Source organism: Pelophylax lessonae (assembly GCF_965119305.1).
Source record: "Pelophylax lessonae genome assembly, chromosome: 10".
NCBI classification, from domain to species: Eukaryota; Metazoa; Chordata; class Amphibia; order Anura; family Ranidae; genus Pelophylax; species Pelophylax lessonae.
The window spans coordinates 36,299,850-36,325,146 of NC_138777.1; the positions used below are offsets into that span (position 1 = coordinate 36,299,850).

A 25,297-nucleotide genomic window follows, 5' to 3' on the forward strand; every position below is an offset into this window, starting at 1 on the left:
AAATTCTGGATGAACCTTCTGCACACTGCTTTACACCCTTACAACCAATTGGAAGTGAAAACAGAATTTTAGAAATGTCTGTGAATTTATTAAAATAAAAAAAATAAAAAACAGAAATATCACATGTACTTAAGCATTTACTCGGTACTTTGTTGAAGCACCTTTGGCAGCAATTACAGCCTTGAGTCTTTTTGGGTATGACGTGACAAACTTTGCACAACTGGAGATTTTCTGCCATTCTGTGCAAATCCTCTCAAGCTTAGTCATGTTGGATGGGGGAAGTGGGTGGACAGCCATTTTCTGGTCTTTCCAGAGATGTTTAATAGGGTTTAAGTCAGGGTTCTGGCTGGGCCACTTTAGGACATTCACAGAGTTGTCCCTAAGCCCCTCCTGTGTTGTCTTGGCTGTGTTCTTAGGATCAATGTCATGTTGGAAAGTGAACTTTAGGCCAAGTCTGAGGTCCTGAGGCAGATTTTCATTTAGGATATCTCTGTGCTTTGCTCCATTCAGCTTTCCTTTAACCCTGACTAGTCTCTTATTCCCTGCTGCTGAAAAACATCACCACAGCATGATTCTTCCACTACCATGCTTCGCCGTTGGGACAGTATTGGGCAGGTGATGAATTTTGCCTGGTTCCTTCCAGACATAACGTGTTGAATTGAGGTCATACAGTTCAATCCTGGTTTCATCAGACCAGAGAATCTTGTTCCTCACCGTCTGAGAGTCTTTCAGGTGCTTTTTTGCAAACTCTAAGCAGGCTTTAATGTGTTTTTTGTACTGAGGAGAGGCTTCCGTCTAGCCACTCTGCAAAAAAGCCCAGATTGGCGGAGGGCTGCAGTGATGGTTGTCCTTCTGGAACTTTGTCCCATCTCCACACAGGAACTCTGAGGGACCATCAGGCTGTTCTCCCCCGACTGTTCCATTTGGCCAGGCCACCAGACCTTGGAAGAGTCCTGGTTGTGCCAAACTTCTTCCATTTGAGAAATATGGAGGCTGCTGTGCAATTGGGAACTTTTAGTGCAGATTTTTTATTTTTTTTGTTGCCTTTCCCAGATCTGTGCCTTGCAATAAACCTGTCTCTGAGCTCTGCAGGCAGTTCCTTTTGACCTCATGGCTTTTGCTCTGATACAGTATGCATTGTCAGCTGTGAGGTCTTTAGAGAGGTGCGTGTGCCTTTCCAAATCATGTCCAATCAATTTAATTTACCACTGGTGGACTCCTATCAAGGTGGGGGAAACATCTCAGCAACGATCAAGAGAAATGGGAGGCATCTGAGCTAAATGTTGTGTTGTTGCAAAGTGTCTGAATTCTTATGCCAATATGATATTTCAGTTTTTCCTTTTTCATACATTTGCAAACATTTCTAATATTCTGTTTTGACTTTGTCATTATGGGGTACTGAGTGTAGATTAATGAGAGAAAATTAATTTAAACAACTAGTATTAGGCTGCAACATAACAACATTGAAAGAAGTGAAGGGGGTCTGAATACTTTGATTGCAATACATGTTTAAGCCGACCAACTGCATTAAAATAATCCTTCTCTGGCCAGTCCCTACTCTACTCTGCAAAATGCTCCAGTGGATATAGTGACAATGGGGCAAACATAGACACAGGTTGGAGGAGAGATAAAAGGTTCAGATCTTGCCACCTGCAATGCAATAGACACAAGAGATACCTATGCTCCATTTCCAATAGCTTGCACATGTATATAATCTGTCTGGTGGCAGTACCCTTATTGGTCACATGCTAAAGGAGATCCAGCTCACTAACGGATAATTAGGGTGCCTGCACACATATTGCAACCCAATCCTTCGATTTCCCATTTGATACATTTTTTTTGAGCTGTTTTGGTGTATTTGAAATTGTGTTGACACCATCCTCATGTACATTGGCTTTACCACCATCATTTGTATACAGAGCTGAACAAGATATTTATTAATTTCTAAGTTGTTTTCTAGGGGCCTTCATGCTCAGAGTTTAACAGAACAAGTTTTTTTTTTTTAGAAGCGAGTGCTCTCTGATTGGAGGAGAGCAGGACATGACCAGATCCTCTCCTCCGGCTTCAGATTCTCGGATTTAGTGGAGCGCAGAGCACATTTATAAAGAACATTGCTGTGCTTTATAAAGGTGCAGTGCATTGCCATATGGCTGTGGGCCCACCCAACCATTGCCTTTAAATAAGCCCCTTAATTTCTTCTGGAGTCTCCAAGGTGCATAAGAATTTTAAGAAATAAAATATCAGTATTGGAGTTGACGGATAAAATAAGTACATTGTAATATGACACGTTTTACTTTTTGTCCTGCAGAGTGATGCTGTATCGCAGCAAGTGGCCGCCATCTTTGCTCATAGCTATGGAGACAGCCCAATTCCCAAGATTCCTGATATACACAGGGCCCTTCCCGCCCGGCTTGGTGAGAACTGCGAATCCTGCTAATTAGGTGTATTTGCTTCTAGTATAGGTATGGGGATCTCTGATTAATACCATATTGTCTGACAGATCCCCACTTCCTAAACAACAAGGAGATGGCGGACATCACATTCCTGGTGGAAGGAAAACTCTTCTATGCTCATAAGGTCCTCCTGGTCACGGCCTCCAACAGGTAATGCAGTATAGCTGTAGCGGTATAGTTCCACATATATCTAGCAGCTTCCAGTAATAGTAATGAAGGTGGAGAAGACTTTTGGCTCTCCTTGCAGTCCTCCCTGAACCATTGTGCAGAACAAAGAGTCCGAGGTTAAACACTTACTGACATTCCAGTGTATTAATATATGTAAACTATAGAATGAAAAAGGCAAGCCTGCAAAAATATAAGTAAAGGGAAAACATTTTTAGTTTTGGATAGAGTGGATGAGGGATTAGAACCCCTGTCAGGTTTTTGTTTCTGTCTGTGTCACCATTCAGGGAGATTTACCCTCTCCTTTTGTCCTGGTCATTGGTATTTACCTAGAGTGAAAGGAAATCACACATTTTAGGATGTCACCAGAACAAAAAGAGGGGACATTTTCCAATGGGGTACCAGTTCTGGTGACAACCAATGATTCCCCAATTCTGGAGGGATTTCCACTTACCGTTTCCTCCAGTTTTGGCTATGGAACAGGAAGTAAAGAGTAATCTCCGTAATGGGACAACGATGGCAAAACACACTGACAGGAGTTATAACCCTCCCTAATCAATCCAAATAGGAAAAACATATTTTAATTTTAGTTCTACTTTATGATGGGCTTTGGGTTGCCTATCAGGTATATCAGGCAACCTGAAAAATGCAAGTAAAAGTACTGAAATTTAAGTATTTAAATGCTTACTTGCAGTGTTTTCCTTCTATTTTTTTTTTTAATTTGACTACTCCAGGAAGAGTCATATCCCTAGCATTGCACCCTCCCTCCTTGCATGTCATAACCCTCGCCTCTTCTAGGAGTGTCTAATCACTCTCTGTGCTAGCCCAGTTCCTCCATGTCTCCCATCAAATACGTAACAACATTCTAGGTAGCTTGGGATTGGCAACCTCGGCACTCTAGCTGTTGTGAAACTACAAATCCTATTATGCCTATGGCTGCGAGTCTTGCAATGCCTCCTGGGACTAGTAGATGAAGTACTGAGGTTGCTGATGCTTGCTTTAGAGCAGGAATCCTCAAACTACGGCCCTCCAGCTGTTGGGGAACTACACATCCTATGAGGCATTGTAAAACTCTGAAATTCACAGACATAACTAGGCATGATGGGAATTGAAGTTCCTGAACAACTGGAGGGCCATAGTTTGAAGAACCCGGCTTTAGAGTGTCTCTTGAGTGAAAGCTCATTGTTTCCTGATGGCGGTACCCAGCAGCAGTCTCAGGTGTCTTTGGATGCCTAAAATATGAAAAATGCACAAATAATCTTCCACATGATTTTGGTGGACAGCCCGATCAGGTCTGCCTGAAAAACTGACAGGCGTACCTGATTGGTCCATCTGTGTGAAAGGGGCCTTTGCGTTGTAGCTTGCAACAGGAAGTACTGTTGCTGGCAGGATCTCCAGGCAAGAAATTTTGCAACAATTTAACACATTGTAATACATTTATTTTATATCCCAAAAAATTTAATTAGGTGTAAATACACATTGGAGGAGATTTACTAAAACTTGAGCGCACAGAATCTTGTGCAGCTCTGCATAGAAACCAATCAGCTTTCAGGTTTAATTGTCAAAGCTTAAGTCTCCATTCACATCTAGGCACTGCTATTTTTACAGGCGTTTTTGCAGCAATTTTGCAGCGTTTTTGTGCAGGCCTTTTGAGTCGACCATTAAAAAGCAGTGAAACGCCTGTAATCTGCCAAAAAATAAGCTTGTGTACTTTTTGGAGCGACAGGCAATTTGCTTAAGGTGACAGAATGCTTTGATGTGAACACAGGCTATTGAAATGAATGGGATTTGTCTTGTTGGGGGGTTTTAAAGTTGAAGCTTAGAGCAGAAAATCACCCAAAAATGCCTAGATGTGAGCCTAATTAAAGAAGCTGATTGGTTACTATGCACAGCTGCAGTTTTAGCACATCCCCCCCCCCCCCCCCATTGACACACAATAAATCTCTTATGTGAGTTTAGTGATCGCATTTACATATACAATAATTGTTCTTATTTGTTTTCAAATCAGATAGGATCCTTAAATTATATATGTTTTTTTCAGGTTTAAATCTTTGCTGACGACTTTAAGCGATGGGGAGGATTCTTGTCCCACAATTGAAATCACAGATGTTAAGTACAGCATTTTCCAGGTACGCACAGTTCCTGCATAGAGAATTCCTTAATATTTACCATTGGGTGAAAGGGAATTTTTTAAAAAGCCCGTACAGGCATAATGAATTTTGAAGTTGGAGAATATCACTATTCTTTGTCAGCAAGGTCAGAGCTACCCTTAAAAGATAAGTTGATCTTTATGGTAATATTTCACGTTAAACCTAAATCTTTTAGGGTGAAACATGAAATATGGTCATAGTTCTCCACCCCCACTTACAGAATCCAGGGGTTCTTCTCCCTGCCCATATTGAATTTGGTGCTGCTGCACATGGCTCGGCCCGCACAACCACGTCCTTCATTCAAAGATCTGTGAAAGAAAACACTACAAGTCCCATCTGCCACTACGGCCATGGTACTGTTGTTTTCAACAGAGCACAGGCGCTGTGACATTATCACACTTGTAGTTCATTACATACTTTCTTTACTAAAGGTCTGCATCTTTAGATGGGCCTATGGAGGAATAGTCTGCAGGAGTCAAAGCACTGAAATGATTGCAGCTAGAAGCCTATGTAGACTTCAATGCAAAATAAATAAATGCACATTTTATTAATCAGTATTGATCCTTTTATTTATTTATTTTGCAAAAGGTGGAGTTAAAGCAGAGATTTACATGTCACAATTTTTACATAGTTACATTGCTCCAGCTTGCATCAATGTAAGTGTGTTTGTGCCATAACTGTGGGATCTCCATCAAAGCCGCAAATCACTGTAGTATATAGTAGGCATCTCCACTAGCTTCAGAGTCTCGTGCCAAGCAGATGTCCTGCTGCATTGTGAGCATAGAAGGTCACTTGTTCGGCCTGGGTGTCATTTAGGGTACACCTTGCATCTCAGTGAATGCAAAGCATTTTCTGATTGGATGAAGTTGAGAGGTGGGATGGTGACATTAGGATCACCACCTTGTCCAATTAGAGAACATTCTTTGAGAAAATGCAAAGTATTCTCTGAAAGTTGCCCATGCCAAGCAAGCAACCTCCTGTGTGTGGTAAGAAGCAGGGCAGCTGACTGGCATGGGACTCAGAAGCTACTGTAGACAGGGCCGGACTGGGAATACAATTCAGCCCTGGAAATAATTTCATATCAGCCCCATAGCATTATTATACCGGCCCAACAGCATAACGCCATTATTTTCTTGTTCATAAAAGGGAAAACCATGCATTTTAAAGCACATTTGAAGAGTGTATTATGTATAGATAAGACAGACATGAAAGCACATAGGACTTTATAAATATAAGAGCAAACTTCTTTCCAGGCTCCCTCTCAGAGACTGCAGACACGATAAAAGAGATGGTCAGAGGCTACAGACATGTTACAGGAGCTTGTCAGAGGTTGTGGACATGGTACAGGAGATGATCAGAGGTTGCAGACATGTAACAGGAGATGTCATGGGCTGCGGACATGTAACAGGAGATGTCATGGGCTGCGGACATGTAACAGGAGATGTCATGGGCTGCGGACATGTAACAGGAGATGCAGGGGCTGCGGACATGTAACAGGAGATGCAGGGGCTGCGGACATGTAACAGGAGATGCAGGGGCTGCGGACATGGTACAGGAGATGCAGGGGCTGCGGACATGGTACAGGAGATGCAGGGGCTGCGGACATGGTACAGGAGGTGCAGGGGCTGCGGACATGGTACAGGAGATGCAGGGGCTGCGGACATGGTACAGGAGATGCAGGGGCTGCGGACATGGTACAGGAGATGCAGGGGCTGCGGACATGGTACAGGAGATGCGGGGCTGCGGACATGGTACAGGAGGTGATCAGAGGTTGCAGATATGGTATAGGAGGTGATCAGAGGTTGCGGACATGGTACAGGTGCCTGAAGAGGAGAGGGGGGCAACTAGAACATGTTACAGGAGATGCAGGGGCTGCGGACATGGTACAGGAGATGCAGAGGCTGCGGACATGGTACAGGAGATGCAGGGGCTGCGGACATGTTACAGGAGATGCAGGGGCTGCGGACATGGTACAGGAGATGCAGGGGCTGCGGACATGGTACAGGAGATGCAGGGGCTGCGGACATGTTACAGGAGATGATCAGGGGCTGCGGACATGGTACAGGAGATGATCATAGGTTGCAGACATGGTACAGGTGCCTGAAGAGGAGAGGGGGGCAACTAGAACATGTTACACCCCAAATATTGGGGGAGCTACACTTAGATTGAAATTCAGCTGTTCCCTGCTGAACTAAAGAAATCTCAATGTATGAGTAGCCAGCTTTACCTTATTCCTTGCTCTTGTAGGCTTCCTCCAGTGCTGTAACTTGTCCCCTTCAGCTTCTATGTAGAGTACTGGCTGTGGTCACACTCCAGCCTCCCAATCATCCTATACAGGGTTAATGTCCCTGCATTGCATGTGATGATGTCAGGACTTTGTGTGGAGGAAGAGAGCACTGGAGCTGTCTGCAGCATGGAATAAGGTAAAAGAGGCATTTCTCCCCCTCCCCCTCCCCACACCTACACTGCATGGGTGGACTTTTTTTTTATACTTTCCTATAGTTGGCTCTGTTATGTAATTTCATTCAGTGCTGTTTATACTTCGATTTTTCTAATAGGTTAGGAATATGCTTAGACTTCTGAGGTGATACATAGATGTATTCCATATACATACTATAACTTATTATATAAGATGTGTGTGTGGAATACATCTATGAATCACCTCAGATGTCCCAGTATATTCCTAACCTATTCAAGAAAGTCTCTCTCTGTCTGTCTCTCTTAGTAAAGCTGCAATGTAAGGTGCAGGACAGGTTTACATACAGCATTGTACAGGGTAGAAGGCAGAGAAGGTCAGGACTCACGGGGAGAAGATGAAGGCTGCCATCCATCTGTCCTCTCAGATCTTCACTCAGGGAGAGTTAGAATGTGCTGGGCAGGAAGCAATGATCGGGACTGCATTCTGTGTAACTTCTTCTAGCTCCGCCCACCTGTACTGGAGCTCAGTGAAAGCCCCGACTCAGCCAGCTGACAAAAAGAGGCGTGGCTGCACTGCAAAAGCATATCACTCCGCCAGACACCAGTTCTAATGAAGTGGGCGGCACCCGGCCGGCGGCCGCTGCTCTTGTGAGAAAAAAAAAAAAAAAAAAACATCCCTCAGCAGCTCAATAGCCGATAGCAGCCCCAGGGCAGCCGGCCTCCCGGGGAATTTCCCGCTATCCCGGCAAGCCAGTCCGGCCCTGACTGTAGATCACTGGAGTAGGGATTTTTGGCTTCCAGGGGGGATCCCACAGGTATGGCACATACATATGTACATTGTTCCAAGCTGATCAAATGTTATTATGTATATATTGGCATGCCTAAACTTCAGCTTTAACTTTTAAAATAAAATTCAAGTTGCTTAGAGTTGCCAGATCAACCCATAAGAGGGATGACACCCTGGTGGGTTCAGCCGATTCGCCTCCATCCACAACTGAAAGTTCAGTATGGAGATGTTGGCACACAGAGAAGTTTCATATATTTCTGAAGGTCTGTTGTCAGAGATGGTGCACCCTCTGTGCAGTGCTCTGCCCACTCATCACCATAGTTGGTATGAGAGAGATTCTCTTGCTTGGCTTTGCTGGGTCTCCACTTTTTGATACATGGGGTCAGCTGGATCTAAGTTTTGGGTGGAAGTGTTCTTCTTTTGCTGTTCTAGCAGAGTATTATATGCTGGCAGATACACAAATGCAGAAATATTCAGAGACATTAGGACCCCCCCCCCACCCCAGTATATCCAGGTTTGTCGTTTTCCAAGAAATCAGAGAATTCCGCTACAAGCATCCTGTTAGTGCTCCCAAAGCCAGAGAAGTGTAACCGTCTTCCCAGGTCAAAGTCTTGGCTGCCTTTTCCTGAGCTCCCAGCTTGATGGGGAATACAGGTGTTCTCTCTGCCATGGAGTTATCAGTAATCTGCTCGCTTCACACTCTTCTCCTGCCTCCAGTCCATTCACTTTTCCAGATGGAGCGGCCCCGGGGACACAGTAATTATCGGGCGATCCCCCCTTCCAGGTCTCAGGCTTCGGTTTCCATTGAATACAGATGAACAGAAGAGCTAAAACACAGGACAGGGGGATCTGGAGAAGAGATTCTGCTGATAGATTCTTATAAACATTATGTACCCAGGGACATGAGATACATATCTGTCCTCTGCAAAACAAACTCACAGAATGGTCAGCGAACCGCAACTAAACCAACAGCTGCAGTTTTATACACCAAAACAAAGATGTTTTATAGTACAGATTACCCGTCTTTACATTTTCTTGTTTCCTTTATTCTCACCTGGTGATCCTGCCAGTAACACACTCCTGTCCTAGGGTGACAACACTCGCTGTACTGTATTTATGCAGGAACAGCATTGTCACCCTAGGACTGGAAGTGTTAACACTACAGAACACCCCCCCCCCTGTCCTCTTCATCATAACATAGGGGGGAATGCAGGCAGAGAGCACAGGAAGTATCAGGTCAAAAGGTTTCTGGCAGGATCAAAACAGTCTATTTTACACTTGGGAACAGATTAAAAAAAAAAAAAACAAAGCTTCCCGTGATATATTTAAAATTATATATATATATATGTATGTATGTATGTATATATATGTATGTATGTATATATATATATATATGTGTGTATATATATGTATGTATGTATATGTATGTGTGTATATATATATATATATATATATATATATATATGTATGTATGTATATGTATGTGTGTGTATATATATATATATATATATGTATGTATATGTATGTATGTATGTGTATATATATATATATATATATATGTATGTATAAATATATATATATATATGTGTATATATATATATATATATATGTGTGTGTGTATATATATATATATATATATATATATATATATATATATATACAGTGGGTACGGAAAGTATTCAGACCCCCTTACATTTTTCACTCTTTGTTATATTGCAGCCATTTGCTAAAATCATTTAAGTTCATTCTTCTTCCTCATGAATGTACACATAGCACCCCATACTGACAGAAAAACACAGAATTGTTGACATTGTTGCAGATTTATTAAAAAAGAAAAACTGAAATATCACATGGTCCTAAGTATTCAGACCCTTTGCTCAGTATTTAGTAGAAGCCCCCTTTTGATCTAATACAGCCAGGAGTCTTTTTGGAAAAGATGCAACGAGACTTTCACACCTGGATTTGGGGATCCTCTGCCATTCCTCCTTGCAGATCCTCTCCAGTTCTGTCAGGTTGGATGGTAAACGTTGGTGGACAGCCATTTTTAGGTCTCTCCAGAGATGCTCAATTGGGTTTAAGTCAGGGCTCTGGCTGGGCCATTCAAGAACAGTCACGGAGTTGTTGTGAAGCCACTCCTTCGTTATTTTAGCTGTGTGCTTAGGGTCATTGTCTTGTTGGAAGGTAAACCTTCGGCCCAGTCTGAGGTCCAGAGCACTCTGGAGAAGGTTTTTGTCCAGGATATCCCTGTACTTGGCTGCATTCATCTTTCGCTCGATTGTAACCAGTCGTCCTGTCCCTGCAGCTGAAAAACACCCCCACAGCATGATGCTGCCACCACCATGCTTCACTGTTGGGACTGTATTGGACAGGTGATGAGCAGTGCCTGGTTTTCTCCACACATACCGCTTAGAATCAAGGCCAAAAAGTTCTATTTTGGTCTCATCAGACCAGAGAATCTTATTTCTCACCATCTTGGAGTCCTTCAGGTGTTTTTTAGCAAACTCCATGCGGGCTTTCATGTGTCTTACACTGAGGAGAGGCTTCTGTCGGGCCACTCTGCCATAAAGCCCCGACTGGTGGAGGGCTGCAGTGATGGTTGACTTTCTACAACTTTCTCCCATCTCCTGACTGCATCTCTGGAGCTCAGCCACAGTGATCTTTGGGTTCTTCTTTACCTCTCTCACCAAGGCTCTTCTCCCCCGATAGCTCAGTTTGGCTGGACGGCCAGCTCTAGGAAGGGTTCTGGTCGTCCCAAACGTCTTCCATTTGAGGATTATGGAGGCCACTGTGCTCTTAGGAACCTTAAGTGCAGCAGAAATCTTTTTGTAACCTTGGCCAGATCTGTGCCTTGCCACAATTCTGTCTCTGAGCTCTTCAGGCAGTTCCTTTGACCTCATGATTCTCATTTGCTCTGACATGCATTGTGATCTGGAAGGTGTTATATAGACAGGTGTGTGGCTTTCCTAATCAAGTCCAATCAGTATAATCAAACACAGCTGGACTCAAATGAAGGTGTAGAACCATCTCAAGGATGATCAGAAGAAATGGAAAGCACCTGAGTTAAATATATGAGTGTCACAGCAAAGGGTCTGAATACTTAGGACCATGTGATATTTCAGTTTTTCTTTTTTAATAAATCTGCAACAATGTCAACAATTCTGTGTTTTTCTGTCAGTATGGGGTGCTATGTGTACATTCATGAGGAAGAAGAATGAACTTAAATGATTTTAGCAAATGGCTGCAATATAACAAAGATTGAAAAATTTAAGGGGGTCTGAATACTTTCCGTACCCACTGTATATATACTGAACAAAACTATAAAAAAAACACTTGTTTTGTCCCCATTTTTCATGAGGAAGCGTTACAGCGGCTGCACTGCCACCCGATTGCTTCCACAAACCCCCCAGTGACCTATCGGGGGCTTTTAACCACTTGCCGACTGCCTAACGCCGATCTACGTCGGCAGTCAGCCCCTCACAGGCAAAGTGACGTAGGGCTACGTCACTAGCTTGTGAGGGTCTAGGGAGCGAGCGCGCGCTCCCGCTCCCGCGTGGTCACGGACCACCCCGCGCGTGTGACCGGCGGACCCGATGTCCGCCGGTCACTCGGCGATCGGCGGGGGAGAGGGAGAATGTCAGGCAGCTTGTGTAAACAAGCCACCTGTCATTCTCCTTGCTGTTAGGATACTGATCACTCGGATCTAGTATGTAGATCCGTTGATCAGTGTCCATACAGCTCAAGCCCCAGCCAATCACAGTAGAAAGCACGCCCCTAGGGATACACACAGCCCCTCCCTCCCAAATAAAGTTAACCCCTTCACTACCAGTGTATTTTTACAGTAACAGTGCATATATATAGCACTGATTACTGTAGAAATGTCACTGGTAACCCCAAAAGTGTCAAAAATGTCAGTCAAGGGTCCGATCTGTCCGCCCCAATGTCGCAGTACCGCAAAAAAAATCGCAGATCGCCGCCATTACACGTTAAAAAAAAAACAACAAAAATGACAAAAATCTTTCCCTTTGTTAGTAAACGCGATAACTTTTGCGCAAACCAATCAAAATACGCTTTTTGCGATTTTTTTTTTACCAAACATAGGTAGCATAAAACAAATTGGCCGAAAAAGTAAAAAAATTTTGATTTTTAAATTTTTTTTGGGGAATTTCATATAAAAAAATGTGAAAAATATTGCTATTTTTGCAAAATTGACGCTCTTTTTTTTTTATAGTGCGTGATCAAAAAATCGCACAGGTGATCAAATACCACCAAAAGAAAGCTCTGTTTGTGGGAAAAAAAGGACGCCAAATTCTTTTAGGTACAGCGTCGCACGACCGCGCAATTGTCCGTTAAAGTCACACAGTGCCGAATCGCAAAATACCCCCTGGTCGGAATGGGGGTAAAATCTTCCGGGGCTTAAGTGGTTAAAGCTTCGCCTATAGAAAATATAGGGTACTGTGTTTGTCGCCATTTCACAGGTGCACGCAAATGTAAGATTTGACATGTTTGGTATCTATTTACCAGAAACTGGGTAATGTATTGCATTTGGATGCACTAAAATTAAATAATTTGTGTATTTTTACTGAAATGTTGCATGTTGTAGACCTTTAGGGTAATATTGTGTGAAATAAAAAATTGGGTCTACCACTGTTTTATTCTCTAGGGTGTCTGCTTTCGGAAAATCTATTTTGGAGGTTTTATGTAATCTTCAGGCTTAAAATTATTTTTTTTAAACATGCAAAAAAAGGCTCTGGCAGTAAAACCTTCCCCACTCTATCGAAAAAAACCTAAAAAAGAAAGTTTTTATCTAGAGATGCACTTTAATATTTTCCTTTTCTGAAGTCTTTAACCCGGTAATGTGATACTGCAGGGACCTCCTCCTCCTTCTCCTCCTTTATGTCTGCACCTCGGCAGTCTATCCAGTGGTCCTCAACCCTGATCCTCAGGGCCCACTAACAGGCCAGGTTTGCAAGATAACTGAAATACATCCCAGGTGATATAATTTGCTGCTCAGTGATTGCAGTACTCTAGTCTGCATCTCCTCAAGGTTACACCTAAAATCTGGCCTGTTAGTGGGCCCTGAGTTGAGGACCACTGGTCTATACTGATGAAGGGCACCTCCTGGTGGACTAAATTGGTCGCTGGATTATTTTAATGATAATACCTAGGATGGACTAGCCAAATAAGAAATGATAGGGGCCACCATTGGTGTAGAGACCACTACTGGATACATTTGGAGGAAAGCTAACTGTCCTTTTTTCCTCCTGCAGATGATAATGCAGTATTTATACTTTGGTGGTACAGAATCCATAAAAGTGCCAATGTCTGCTGTTCTGGAGGTAAGAAGATATGTTGGATGTATTTACTAAGCACCAGTACACTTTATATCTTTATGTAAGTGTTACTAATACCCTTGAAAAAAAAAATGTATGTTAAAATGTGACATCTGTACAGAAAATGTTATACACTATATTACCAAAAGTATTGGGACGCCTGCCGTTACACGCTGATGAACTATAATGGTATCCCAGTCTAAAGGCCCGTACACACGATAAGAAAATCTGAAGGGAAATTTCGCCCGACGAACGATCTGCCGATTTTCGGATTGTTAGTATGGTGCTTTGGACAGCCGATTCCGACAAAATCCTGATGTGCAGGCTATATAATTTTTGTCGTCCGTCAAAACAACGTCCGATTTTCGTCTCATTCATACAGATTTCCACGGAAAAAAATCTTGAGAGTAAGACTAGGCATGCTCAGAGACAAAAGAACACATACAAAGCAATCCAACACATGACATCACTTCTGAAGTAGAATTCTGTCCTACGGGAAAATTCGTATGAAAAAATGGATTTTTGTAAGAACTTACCGTAAAATCCTTTTCTCTTAAGCTCATTGACAGACGTAGTCTTCTTGATTCTCAAGAGCTGGGTTATGTTGTCTCCGCAGGAGTAGGACTAGGCAGAATGACAAAACGTTCTGGCTCCACCCTAGGGGGCAGTCACTGAGGGTATATCCTCCCTCTCTCTGCTACAGGGAATCAGTTCTGTTTAAAGCAGTACAGAGAAATTAACCCAACCCAACTCAATGATAGAGGGGCGGGTACTACGTCTGTCAATGAGCTTAAGAGAAAAGGATTTTACGGTAAGTTCTTACAAAAATCCATTTTTCTCTATCGCTCATTGACAGACGTAGTCTTCTTGATTCTCAAGAGCTGGGACATCCAGAAGCAGTGCCACAAATGAGGGGTGGGATTGACAAAATCAAATCCAATCTAGTAGGCCCAACCGGTGCCAAACTAGAAGTTTTAAAGGCTCATTATAAACAAAGAATGAGACTAAAGAAAAATTTTCCAACGGAAAAAACCCTCGAGGTAGACCACTGGTCTCCTCAAATTGCGGCCTGCAAAACCTTGCGGCCAAATGAGGCATCAGACGATGCCATTACATCAACTTTATAATGTTTAGAGAAGGTATGCACCGACGACCAGGTAGCCGCCTTGCACACCTGGACCACTGACGCCTGATGGCGAAAGGCCCATGACGCACTAAGTGCCCGAGTGGAGTGCGCCTTAACAGGGAACGGGGGCTCCCGACTCTTAATAGAATAAGCCTGCACTACCGTCTGTCTGATCCATCTGGAAATGGTCGCGGCAGATGCAGGCAACCCCTTTTTGGGTCCATCTGGGATCACAAAAAGTGAATCCGTCTTGCGAAACGAGTCTGTCGTTTTCAAGTATACCCTGATCGCCCGGACCACATCCAAGGAGTGCAAAGCAAATTCCCGAGGATGACTGGGCTTAGGACACAGGGAAGGTAATACAATTTCTTCATTCAGATGAAATTCTGAAACTACTTTTGGTAGGAAGGATGGATTCGGACGAAGAACCACCTTATCTCTATGAACCACCAGATATGGTGAACGACAAGATAATGCGGCCAGTTCTGACACCCTGCGTGCAGAAGTAATAGCCACCAAGAAGGCCACCTTCTGGGACAACGTGGGTAGAGGAATCTCCCTAATATCTTCAAAGGGAGGTTTCTGAAGAACCGACAACACTAAATTAAGATCCCAGGGGGGTAACGGCGCGTGCACTGGCGGAGCCAGATGTCGCACCCCCTGGATGAAATTCCGCACCAAGGAATGAGTAGCCAAAGGCTTCTGAAAGAAGATGGCTAATGCTGAGACCTGACCCTTGATAGTACTCAAGGCCAGTTTCTGCTCAACCCCTTGTTGCAGAAAAGCCAATATTCGACTAATCGAATAAGACCGAGGACGGAACCCCAAAGGTTCACACCATGCAATGTAGGACTTCCATGTGCGATGATAAATCTTTCTGGAAGTCGCTTTCCTTGCTTCAACTAGAGTAGGAATAACTGAAGCTGACAAACCTTTGTCCTTCAGCACCTGGGTCTCAATAGCCAGGCCGTTAAAGCCAGCGATCGTAAAGCAGGATGGAAGATCGGTCCCTGAGACAGTAGATCCTCTCTGAGAGGAAGTCTCCACAGGACGTCCGCCACCAGTCTGACCATGTCGGCGTACCAAGCTCGACGAGGCCAGTCCGGAGCTACCAGGATTACTGGGATTCCTTCCTCCTCTACCCTGCGAAGAAGTCTTGGCAGTAACGCGAGAGGAGGGAAGGCATATATTAGCTGGTATTGCCCCCACGGGGCGATCAGTGCGTCTGCGGTTTCTGCTAGAGGATCGCGGGAGCGAGCCACGAATCTCTGAACTTTCCTGTTGAATCGTGATGCCAACAGATCCACATCCGGGGTGCCCCACCGTAGGCACAACTGGTGGAAAACGTCTGGATGGAGGGACCATTCCCCCTGATCCAGGGTCTGACGGCTGAGATAATCTGCCTGCCAATTCTCCACCCCCGGAATGAACACCGCAGAGATTGCTGGAACAAATCGTTCCGCCCAGCGAAGAATGCAAGCCACTTCTTTGGCCGCTCGGACACTCTTGGTGCCCCCCTGGTGATTGACATAAGCCACGGCCGTGGCATTGTCCGACTGGATCCGAACCGGGCTGCCCTGGAGCTGCTCGGTCCAGTGAATCAGACAAAGTCTGATCGCTCTCAGTTCCAATACATTTATCGGTAATCTGGATTCTTCCGGGGACCAAAGTCCCTGGGCAGATAATTGACCGAGAATTCCTCCCCATCCGGATAGACTGGCATCCGTGGTCACTATCGTCCAATATATTGGCAGAAATGACTTTCCCTGGCTGAGCATTGGAGACCGAAGCCACCAAACCAGAGACTCTCTGGTCTGTTTGCTCAATCGTATCTGATTGTCCAGGGATTCCGGATTCCGATTCCATCTGAGGAGAATCTCTTGCTGAAGAATTCGGGTATGGGACTGGGCAAATGGGACTGCTTCGAATGAAGCCACCATCAACCCCAGAACCCTCATGCAAGTCCGAAGGGAAGACCAGCTGTTGGACAGTAACAACTGGACTGCTGATTGAATCTTTCGAAGTTTCCCTACCGGAAGAAACACTCTTGTCCTGACTGTGTCTAGAATTAGACCCAGATATTCGAGCCTCTGGGTGGGAACCAGAAAAGACTTTTGCTGGTTCACCAGCCACCCGAATTCCTGTAAAGAAATCATAGTAATTTCTATGTTTTGTAGCAAGGTCTGAGGAGACTCTGCATGAAGCAGAAGATCGTCTAGGTAACCTAGAATCGATATACCTCTTTGGCGCAGAAGTGCCAACATTGGGGCCAACACTTTTGTGAAGACCCGCGGAGCCGTGGCGAGACCGAAAGGTAACGCCACAAACTGATAGTGGTTCTCCTCTACGGAAAAGCGTAGAAAACGCTGATGTCCTGCGAAAATGGGAATGTGAAGATAGGCGTCCTTGATGTCTATGGACGCTAGGACATCCCCTGGATGCAGGAAGGCTGCTACCGTGCGAATGGACTCCATTCTGAATCTTCTTATGTTGACGAAAGAATTGAGTGCTCTTAAGTCCAGAATTGGACGCACTTTGCCCTCTTTCCTGGGTATTGTAAACAGGTTTGAATAAAACCCTTGAAACCGTTCTGTCCAAGGAACGTGGACTACCACTCCTTGTTGTAGTAGATCTGTGACTGCTCTCCGCAGATCTTCTAGACGATCCGGAGATAGTCGGATATTGGAAGGGAAGAATCGCGCCGGTGGGAGAGATCGAAACTCGATCTTGTAACCTGACTTTATGACTTCGCAAACCCATTAGTCCGGGATTCTGGAAAGCCATGGATCCGGGAACCGGCGAAGACGTCCCCCCACCCCAGTTATGGGTGGGGGCGCACCTTCAGGCTTTGGATGGTTTATCTTCAGGTCTGGAGGGGGCGGGCTTTTGCTTGCCCGACCAACGACCCCTGACGCCTCCTGTAGGAACCTTGGAGGACTTAGTTTTTTCACCCGCTGGACGAAAAAACCTCTTGTGAACAGAAAAAGAAGGCCCTCGTCTTTGACGAGTTCCTCTACCTTTAAAATTTTGCGGTAAAAAGGTGCTCTTTCCACCCGTGAGATCCTTAATGATCTCATCTAAGTTGGCTCCAAATAGACGTTCTCCTGAAAAGGGGATATTAGCCAATGCTTTTTTGGAACCTTGGTCGGCTATCCAACCTTTTAGCCACAGTGTACGCCTGAGAACCACTGCTGAGACTGATGCTCGCGCCATTAATGGAGTGGCGTCTAACGCCGCATCACATACAAACTGTAACCCCTGTATCATTTGTTCCAACAAATCTGATACCGCCTGAGGGACTTCTTCTAAGTCCCGGCGTAACCACTTGGTCCATTCAGTTACAGCCTGCGAAACCAGACCAATAGCAATTATTGGCCTGAAAGCTGATCCAATCAAGGAAAACATGGTGCGAGACATAGCTTCTATCTTGCGATCCACTGGATCTTTAAAAGACGGAGCGTCTTCTAAAGGAATAACCGTGGCTTTATTCAATCTAGCAATTGGTGAATCCACCACAGGTGGTTCTGTCCATTTCTTAATAAGGGTTTCCTCAAACGGATAACGCCTGTCAATGCGTTTGGAAATATTAAAAGTGCGTTTTGGCAGACGCCATTCTTCATCGATTGGATTGCCAAAACATTTGGGCAATGGAAAAACCTTTGCCACCTTGATGCGTTTTTTAGTCCCAAAAGGGATCTCAGTTTCAGCTATTTCTGATGGAATACCCTGTAACCTTAAAGTCTCTTGAACAGATATAATGAGTGCGTTTACCAACGCTTCCTCTCGGGCTATGGCAGATGCCGAAACATCCTCCTCACTGTCTGAAGAGACAGGACCCGAGACACCAATACCAGATGAAGTACCTGCAACTGCAGAAATAGGCTCAGAGTCTGAATCCGAGGTTTCAGATAATAAGGGGTTAGGCGGGGGTCGCTTTCTTGCGCCCTGTCCCTGACAAGCCACTTCCACCCGGGACACAAAAGTTTCCATAATGGCTGACAAAGATTCAATTGTCAATGGGGTGCTGGAGGATCCCGCAGACCCCTCGAGGGGATCCGGAGGAGATACATGAGTGGCAGGGTCCATGTTAATACAGGACACTTTTGCCAGCAATAAACAAAAAAACTTTTTTTTTTTTTTGTGTGTCTCCCCCTAGCGCAATAGCGCCCCTCAGAGTACCTGCTTCTCGATCCCAGAGAGAGAGAGAGGGACCCCCAAGGCTCACCAACCGATGCAGTGCAGTTTCCAACAAACTGCAGCCAGCGTCTGTCTTACACAGACTGGAAGGAGCTGTTTGCTTTTTCCCGGGCAGAAGGTGTGGCTCCGCCCCCTGTGTACGCCTTCCGGCGTTCCCAGCCCTCCACGAGGAAGCTGGGCTCACAAAACATGGCCGCCCCCATAGAAGAGACATAAGACTCCAAAAACATGGCGGCCGGCGTGACCTGAGGACATACATGCATTCGGTCTACGGCAAAATGGCGGCGGACCGCCGATATCGTCTTCCCAGCACATCCACCTGCACTCTGCTGAGAGGTGACCTATGGATCTACAGAGATACACTGCACATAAGGTAGGATTATACCTCCTATGTTTGCTGTAATGTTACAGTCTGCTGGGTAGAGTGTTAGCTCTTGAACCAAGTCCACTTCCTACAAACACATGCTGTATTACAAGGGGGACTTGTAAGTGTCAGATATATACTGACCATATATGGAGGGGCCCATAATATATACTGCCTCATAAATGAGGAAAAAAAGGGAACGTTTTACTCACCATACCGAACCGACAGGCACCCTCTCTTCATAATACCCTCTCCACCGAGGTGGGGGTTTGTGGACGCCTCGACTCTCTGGTCCTGGCGTCCAAGCGAGCTTTTAACTCGCAAAGTCAGTCCCCTTACTGGGACTCCGTCGCGGCCGACTCAGCGCACTGGTCTGCACGCGCTTTTAGGCAGAAACCGGGGTGACCACTGGATCTCACATCCAGCCCATCGCCCGGCCCCGCATACTTACTTGAATATGTCGCGGCCGACCAAGCGCAATGCCTGGTCTGCACGCGCTCGTAGGCCGGCTGGGGAGACCACAAGTGTCGCCCAGTCCGGCATTTTTGCTTGAAGATCTCACAGGAAAAAAACACTGGAGAAAACTACCTAAAAAATGTCTTTTTCTTAAAGAAAAAAAGTCTTGCCAGGACCAAAAGATCCCAGCAAGGAACTTAGGTCCTTACTCCTGACTAGACAGAAAAAAACTGATTCCCTGTAGCAGAGAGAGGGAGGATATACCCTCAGGGACTGCCCCCTAGGGTGGAGCCAGAACGTTTTGTCATTCTGCCTAGTCCTACTCCTGCGGAGACAACATAACCCAGCTCTTGAGAATCAAGAAGACTACGTCTGTCAATGAGCGATAGAGAAATAACCTCTTCACTTTCCACATCAGACTACCATGCCACAAAAAACGGACGACAGATCGTTCGATAATCTGATCGTGTGTACGGGGCTTTAGTCTGTAGGGTTCAGTAATGAGTTGGCCCACCCTTTGCAGCTATAACACCTTCAACTCTTCTGGGAAGGCCGTCCACAAGGTTTAGGAGTGTGTCTATGGGAAGGTTTGACCATTCTTCCAGAAGCGCATTTGTGAAGTCAGATACTGATGGGGTTGTTTTTCAGGCGTTGGGCTTGGCCCCTTAGTTCCAAAGTATGAAAAAAAAAAAAGAAAAACATACTCACCTCTAGTCCCATGTCAGCTTTAAGACCGAGAACTGAGCGATCTCATGATCACTGATTGCTCAGTTCTTGCTCTGCTTGGAGCGGAGAGCAGTGACAGTCATTCACTGCTCTCTTTTCTGCTCCTCCAGGGCTCAGAGCCCCTGAATGGGGAGGCGTCAGGCAAAGCTGGCTCTGCCTCTCAATCAGGAAGCTGGGTGGATCCTGGCAATATTGTCAGGATCCTTCAACCCAGCTCAATCCCACACTGATGGGGACGCATTTCCAACAGCAGGATGGAGAGGGCTGCAGACCGGTCACACAGGACCTACAGGCATGCCTTGAAAATTAAACAAAAACATCAGTTCTCATGTTTTAAAAAAAGATGTTGAATATATTAGAGAAGCTGGAAGGCATAGGTAATATTTTTAGAAAGGTGAACTAACCCTTTTAGCACTTTATCCACCTGCATTTCACACCTTCCTGCTACTTGGTGTGGCTGTGAAAATAGTGATGTGTTTGGTTTATTGTAGGGATGATTGTATAAAGCAGTGGTCCTCAACTCCGGTCCTCAGGGCCCACTAACAGGCCAGATTTTAAGTATTACCTTGGGGAGATGCAGACTAGAATACTGCAATTACTGAACAGCAAATTATATCACCTGTGATGTAATTTAGTTATCTTGCAAACCTGGCCTGTTAGTGTGCCCGAGGACCGGAGTTGAGGACCACTGGTATAGAGGATATACTTTACCCTTTCATCTGCTTCCATAGTCTGTCATTGTAATGCTTTCATTTCAGCTCCTGTCTGCAGCAAGCCATTTTCAGCTGGACGCTCTGCAGCGGCACTGTGAGATCTTGTGTTCCCAGAACATCGACACTGACAACTGCGTCAGCATTTATAAGTATGCCAAGGTGAGCCCATGATGGATTTCAAGTTGCTAAAGCTTTGGTTACCCCAACATTTTCTATTCCTGATATGCCATGTATTTGTATGAGAAAGTCTCCTCTTCTCTTTGCATTACTTCCTTTGTGTGACATCCCTGATGTTCCTGCCAGTCCCTCTATTTTCCTATTAAAACTGATCACACTAGGCAGGAGAACACAGCATGAATCAGTTCTCTAGCTATGTTGGGAACTCAGCCTGCCTCCTATGATTAAATTTGTGATGACCCGCCATTCACTGGGAATACCAGTGTGCTGCTGATTCACCCCCCAGCTCCAATGCAGCTGAGAAGAGAGGTAATGTGATCACCTATAAATAAGAGGTATTTATAATGTTTTTTTTTTTTTTTAATTCATCCACAAATGTTTAAACTGAATGGGTTGTTTTACTAGGTGAGGGTTTACACACAGTTTAACAAAACCCTTCCTATGCTCCATTTATGGTTTATATTGGTCATTATTTGTACAGTGGGACATCACCCTTCATAAAGCCCCAGAGAGAAAACCACGTATCTGAAGGAGCGCACATTCTGAATGTTTGCAGAGTAATTATGATGTGACATTTTGGCATTGTATATGTTTATTCTTTTATATTTGTGTTATTGTATGAAGAGTAGAGATTTGCAGATTAGCCATTAATAAGGAGATAGAAATTGGCTACAACAATGTGGAAAGGCTGCAATGCACGGCTTGAATGTTGGCTGATTCCTGCTGACTTTGGCGCTGTGGGTGCCCATTAACACAACCGACCTTCTGAAAGTGAATTGCTCACTTAACTTTTGTTGAAAATTGGCAGCCAAACAAGGTGTGCATCCAATCAGATGTAGGCATACATTTTCTGATAGGTGCTGGCTGTCAGAATAAAATATCCACCAGGGAGGATTTGTCCATCCACTCTGGCGTAAACAGAGGAATCTGTTGGATCCTTTCAAAATAGAGTCGGGTGGAGCAGAGGCATACCTAGCGTCTACAACGCCCTTGGCGAGGAGCTGTATCAGCGCCCCACCCCCGAGAAAAAGAGAGAGAGAGAGAGGGGGGGGTGACAGAGAGGGAGAGGGGGTGACAGAGAGAGAGAGGGAGAGGGGGTGACAGAGAGAGGGAGGGAGAGGGGGTGACAGAGAGAAAGAGAAGTGGGGGGGTGACAGAGAGAAAGAGAAGTGGGGGGGTGACAGAAAGAAAGAGAAGTGGGGGTGACAGGGAGAGAGAAGGGGTGACACAGGTGACCCCCACATTATAACCTGTTATGGTGAAGACTGGAAATCAGCTGACCGGAGGGGGCATACAGGCTGCACACTACAGAGGGTTGGGGGGGGGGGGTATATCCAGGGCAGATACATGTTGAGCACAGCTCCCCGGGGGACACACAGCGGCTCCCTGTACCGGAGAAGCTCCCGGAAGTCCATGTAGGGCTCCGGGATTGGAGCCGCACGCTGAGCGGAGGGCGCATTAATCACCGCTAACACTGACAATTTTTTTGCGCCGCCCCCCCCTCAGCGGGCACCTGTCTGGCCAACCCCTTGGTACGCCCCTGGGGCGGAGTGCCTTTCAGCTAATTCTATGAATAAATACAAAGCTTCTGCTAATTAGCTGAGGCAGAAATCCCGACAACCCCCTCCCTCCCTCAGCCAATCAGAACAAACATATTCACTCATACAATACAAATGTCTGGGTGATGCTCAGCCTGGCCTGATTTATTTTCCAGAGAACGGGACGGGAAGTTCCCATCGGAACACAGCGAAGGCAATACTTAGTTTGGTCCAAACGAACCTGTAAACTTCACGAAAAGCTGGAGATCAGCTTTAAAGGACAACTCCACTTTCGTGGGGGGGGGGAGGAATAGTAAATAAAAAAATAAATAATATAGTGTATACAATTGCGGCACAAGTCATATTGTTATTACAGACGTCCTTTCCTTTTCAATCTGCAGACACTGTCATTTTCTGTAAAATGCAATATGGCCACCTGGAGGCGTTCTGTACAGGGATGGGGTGAACTGCCCCCCTGAAAATGTCATTTTCCGATAAATAGAGTTTTATTTTGGTGGTATTTGATCACCTCTGCCTTTATTTTTTGCGCTATAAACAAAAAAAGAGCGACAATTTTGAGAAAAAAAACAATATTTTTTTTTCGGCTATAAAACACACCCAATAAAAAAAAAGAATTAAATCTAATAAAAAGGCCAAAATCTAATAAAAAGGTCAATAATAAAATAATCTAATAAAAAGGCCAATTTTTATTCGGCTACATATTTTTGGTAGAAAAAAATCCCAATAAGTGTATATTGATTATAAACAAAAGTTATCGCGTCTACAAACTATGAAATATTTTTATGGCATTTTTATTTATTTTATTTTTTTCTAGTAATGGCGGTGATCAGCGACTTTTAGCAGGACTGCTACATTAAGGCGGACAAATTGGAAACCTGACACTTTTTTTTTTTGGGAACTAGTGACACTATTACAGTGATCAGTGCTAAAAATATGCACAGTTACTGTACTAATGACACTGGCAGGGAAGGGGTTAACAACAGGTGTAATAAAATGTTTAAGTGTGCTCCTAGCTCGTGCTTGCTAACTGTGTGGGGGATGGTCTGACTGGATGAAGACAGAGATCGATGTTCTTCCTTAGCAGGAACACAAGATCTCCATCTTCTTCCCTGTCAGAACGGTGATCTGCCTTGTTTACATAGGCAGATCGCCGTTCTGCCTCTCTGGGGAAAGATCGCAGGTGGCCCGCGGACCCGCTGATTGGCATCCCCTGTGTCCGAACAGCAAGTGATTGCTCCTCCGGCGGCTCGCGTGCACCACCCAATGGCTATTGTACAAAATGACATACAGGTACATGATTTTGCACAATAGAGCCGGCCTGCGGCAGCACATATACATTAGGTGGTTGGCAAGTAGTTACGGCTCCATTCACACTTGTGCGACTGGTCATGTAACTTTGTACATCCAAGTCATTCCCCAGGTTTTCCAATGATACCCATTCATAGCTAGCTATACATATACTGTATGTGCGACTTAAAGTTGCAGCAACTTCAAAGAAGTTCATGCATTACTTTGATTCAACTTTCATGCAACTTGAGGGCCATAGACTTCAATGCTAACCCTCAGAAGTTGCATGAAAGTCGTACCTGAATGTTATACAAAGCAACTTGTGTCCAACAGTAGTCCATTATCACTTGTCAAAGCCAAAGTCGCACTCCAAAGTTGGTGCAACTTTGGAGTTGTACAAGTGTGAATGGAGCGGGCTGCATGGAGTCGCATGACCAGTTGTTTCTCAATGATAACTATTCATATACAGTATGTGCAACTTAAAGCCGTATCCAAGTTGCACCCATCCAAAGCTGCACTCCAAAGTCAGCGCAACTTTGGGGTCATACAAGTGTAAATGGAGCCTAGGTAAATTTTTTATGTTTCGGTTGTAGCAGGAGGCCATAACCCGTGTTCTCTCATTCAGGTTCACAATGCCGCCGAACTGGCGCTTTTCTGTGAAGGATATTTCCTACAAAACATGAGGACGCTGCTGGAGCAGGAATCCTTCAAGCAAATTATCTGTGGACGTAACAGCAAAGTGCAAGGATTGGACATTCTGATGGACTTGAAACATACACTGACCAATCGGATCAAAGACATTTACATATCCTGTCGGGTGTGAAGGTCATGGGGCAGTCCAAGTTATGTTGGTCTTTATAATTGGCCATTGTGGGTGTTGAGCTGAAACTGGGGGGGGGGCTACACAGCCAAGAACAAGGCTGATGTAAAGGAATCTGGAGCTGTATGTATGTTTTTGTAGATAGGCAGTGCACATATATATATATATTTGTATAAAGCGGTTTCCCCCCAGGGTCAGGGCTCTGCTTCATGTGCTTTGCAGAAGATTACAGCCAAAATCTCCCAGGATTAATTGTACAGAAACATGGAAGCCTCTCTTGTATTTGTTGGGTCGTTGGGCTATTTTTGGTTTTCAGCAATGTAAAGAAAGTTGCACATATAATAGAGCCCCCTGGGGGTATGTACTGATGTGGGGGGGGGGGGTAATTAGTGCAGATTGGTAGTCCGCCCACTAGTAACCAGAAACATGGCGGCCTCCGAGGTGGTGACAACTAGAGGGCGGACTAAATCTCCACTAATCATAGCATCTACTGGAGTGTAAAGGCTGCCGGAAGTTGTGTGGAAACACCAAGTGTTGGAAATCTCCAATTATTCCTGGTGTACACTCAC

The 25,297-nt window shown here is 44.9% G+C and overlaps 1 protein-coding gene across 1 annotated transcript in view; it reads left to right on the top strand.

The window, feature by feature from the left end:
- The window catches only part of ABTB2 (ankyrin repeat and BTB domain containing 2), a 179,439-nt gene extending 154,360 nt beyond the window's left edge, over positions 1–25,079 (top strand). Inside the window, exons 12-17 of the mRNA XM_082269867.1 lie at positions 2,309–2,414; positions 2,501–2,603; positions 4,660–4,747; positions 13,241–13,309; positions 20,931–21,044; positions 24,534–25,079. Coding sequence (XP_082125993.1) covers positions 2,309–2,414; positions 2,501–2,603; positions 4,660–4,747; positions 13,241–13,309; positions 20,931–21,044; positions 24,534–24,731 — 678 coding nt within the window. The 3' untranslated portion in view covers positions 24,732–25,079. The remainder of the gene's footprint in view (positions 1–2,308; positions 2,415–2,500; positions 2,604–4,659; positions 4,748–13,240; positions 13,310–20,930; positions 21,045–24,533) is intronic.
- Positions 25,080–25,297: the final 218 nt, after the last annotated feature.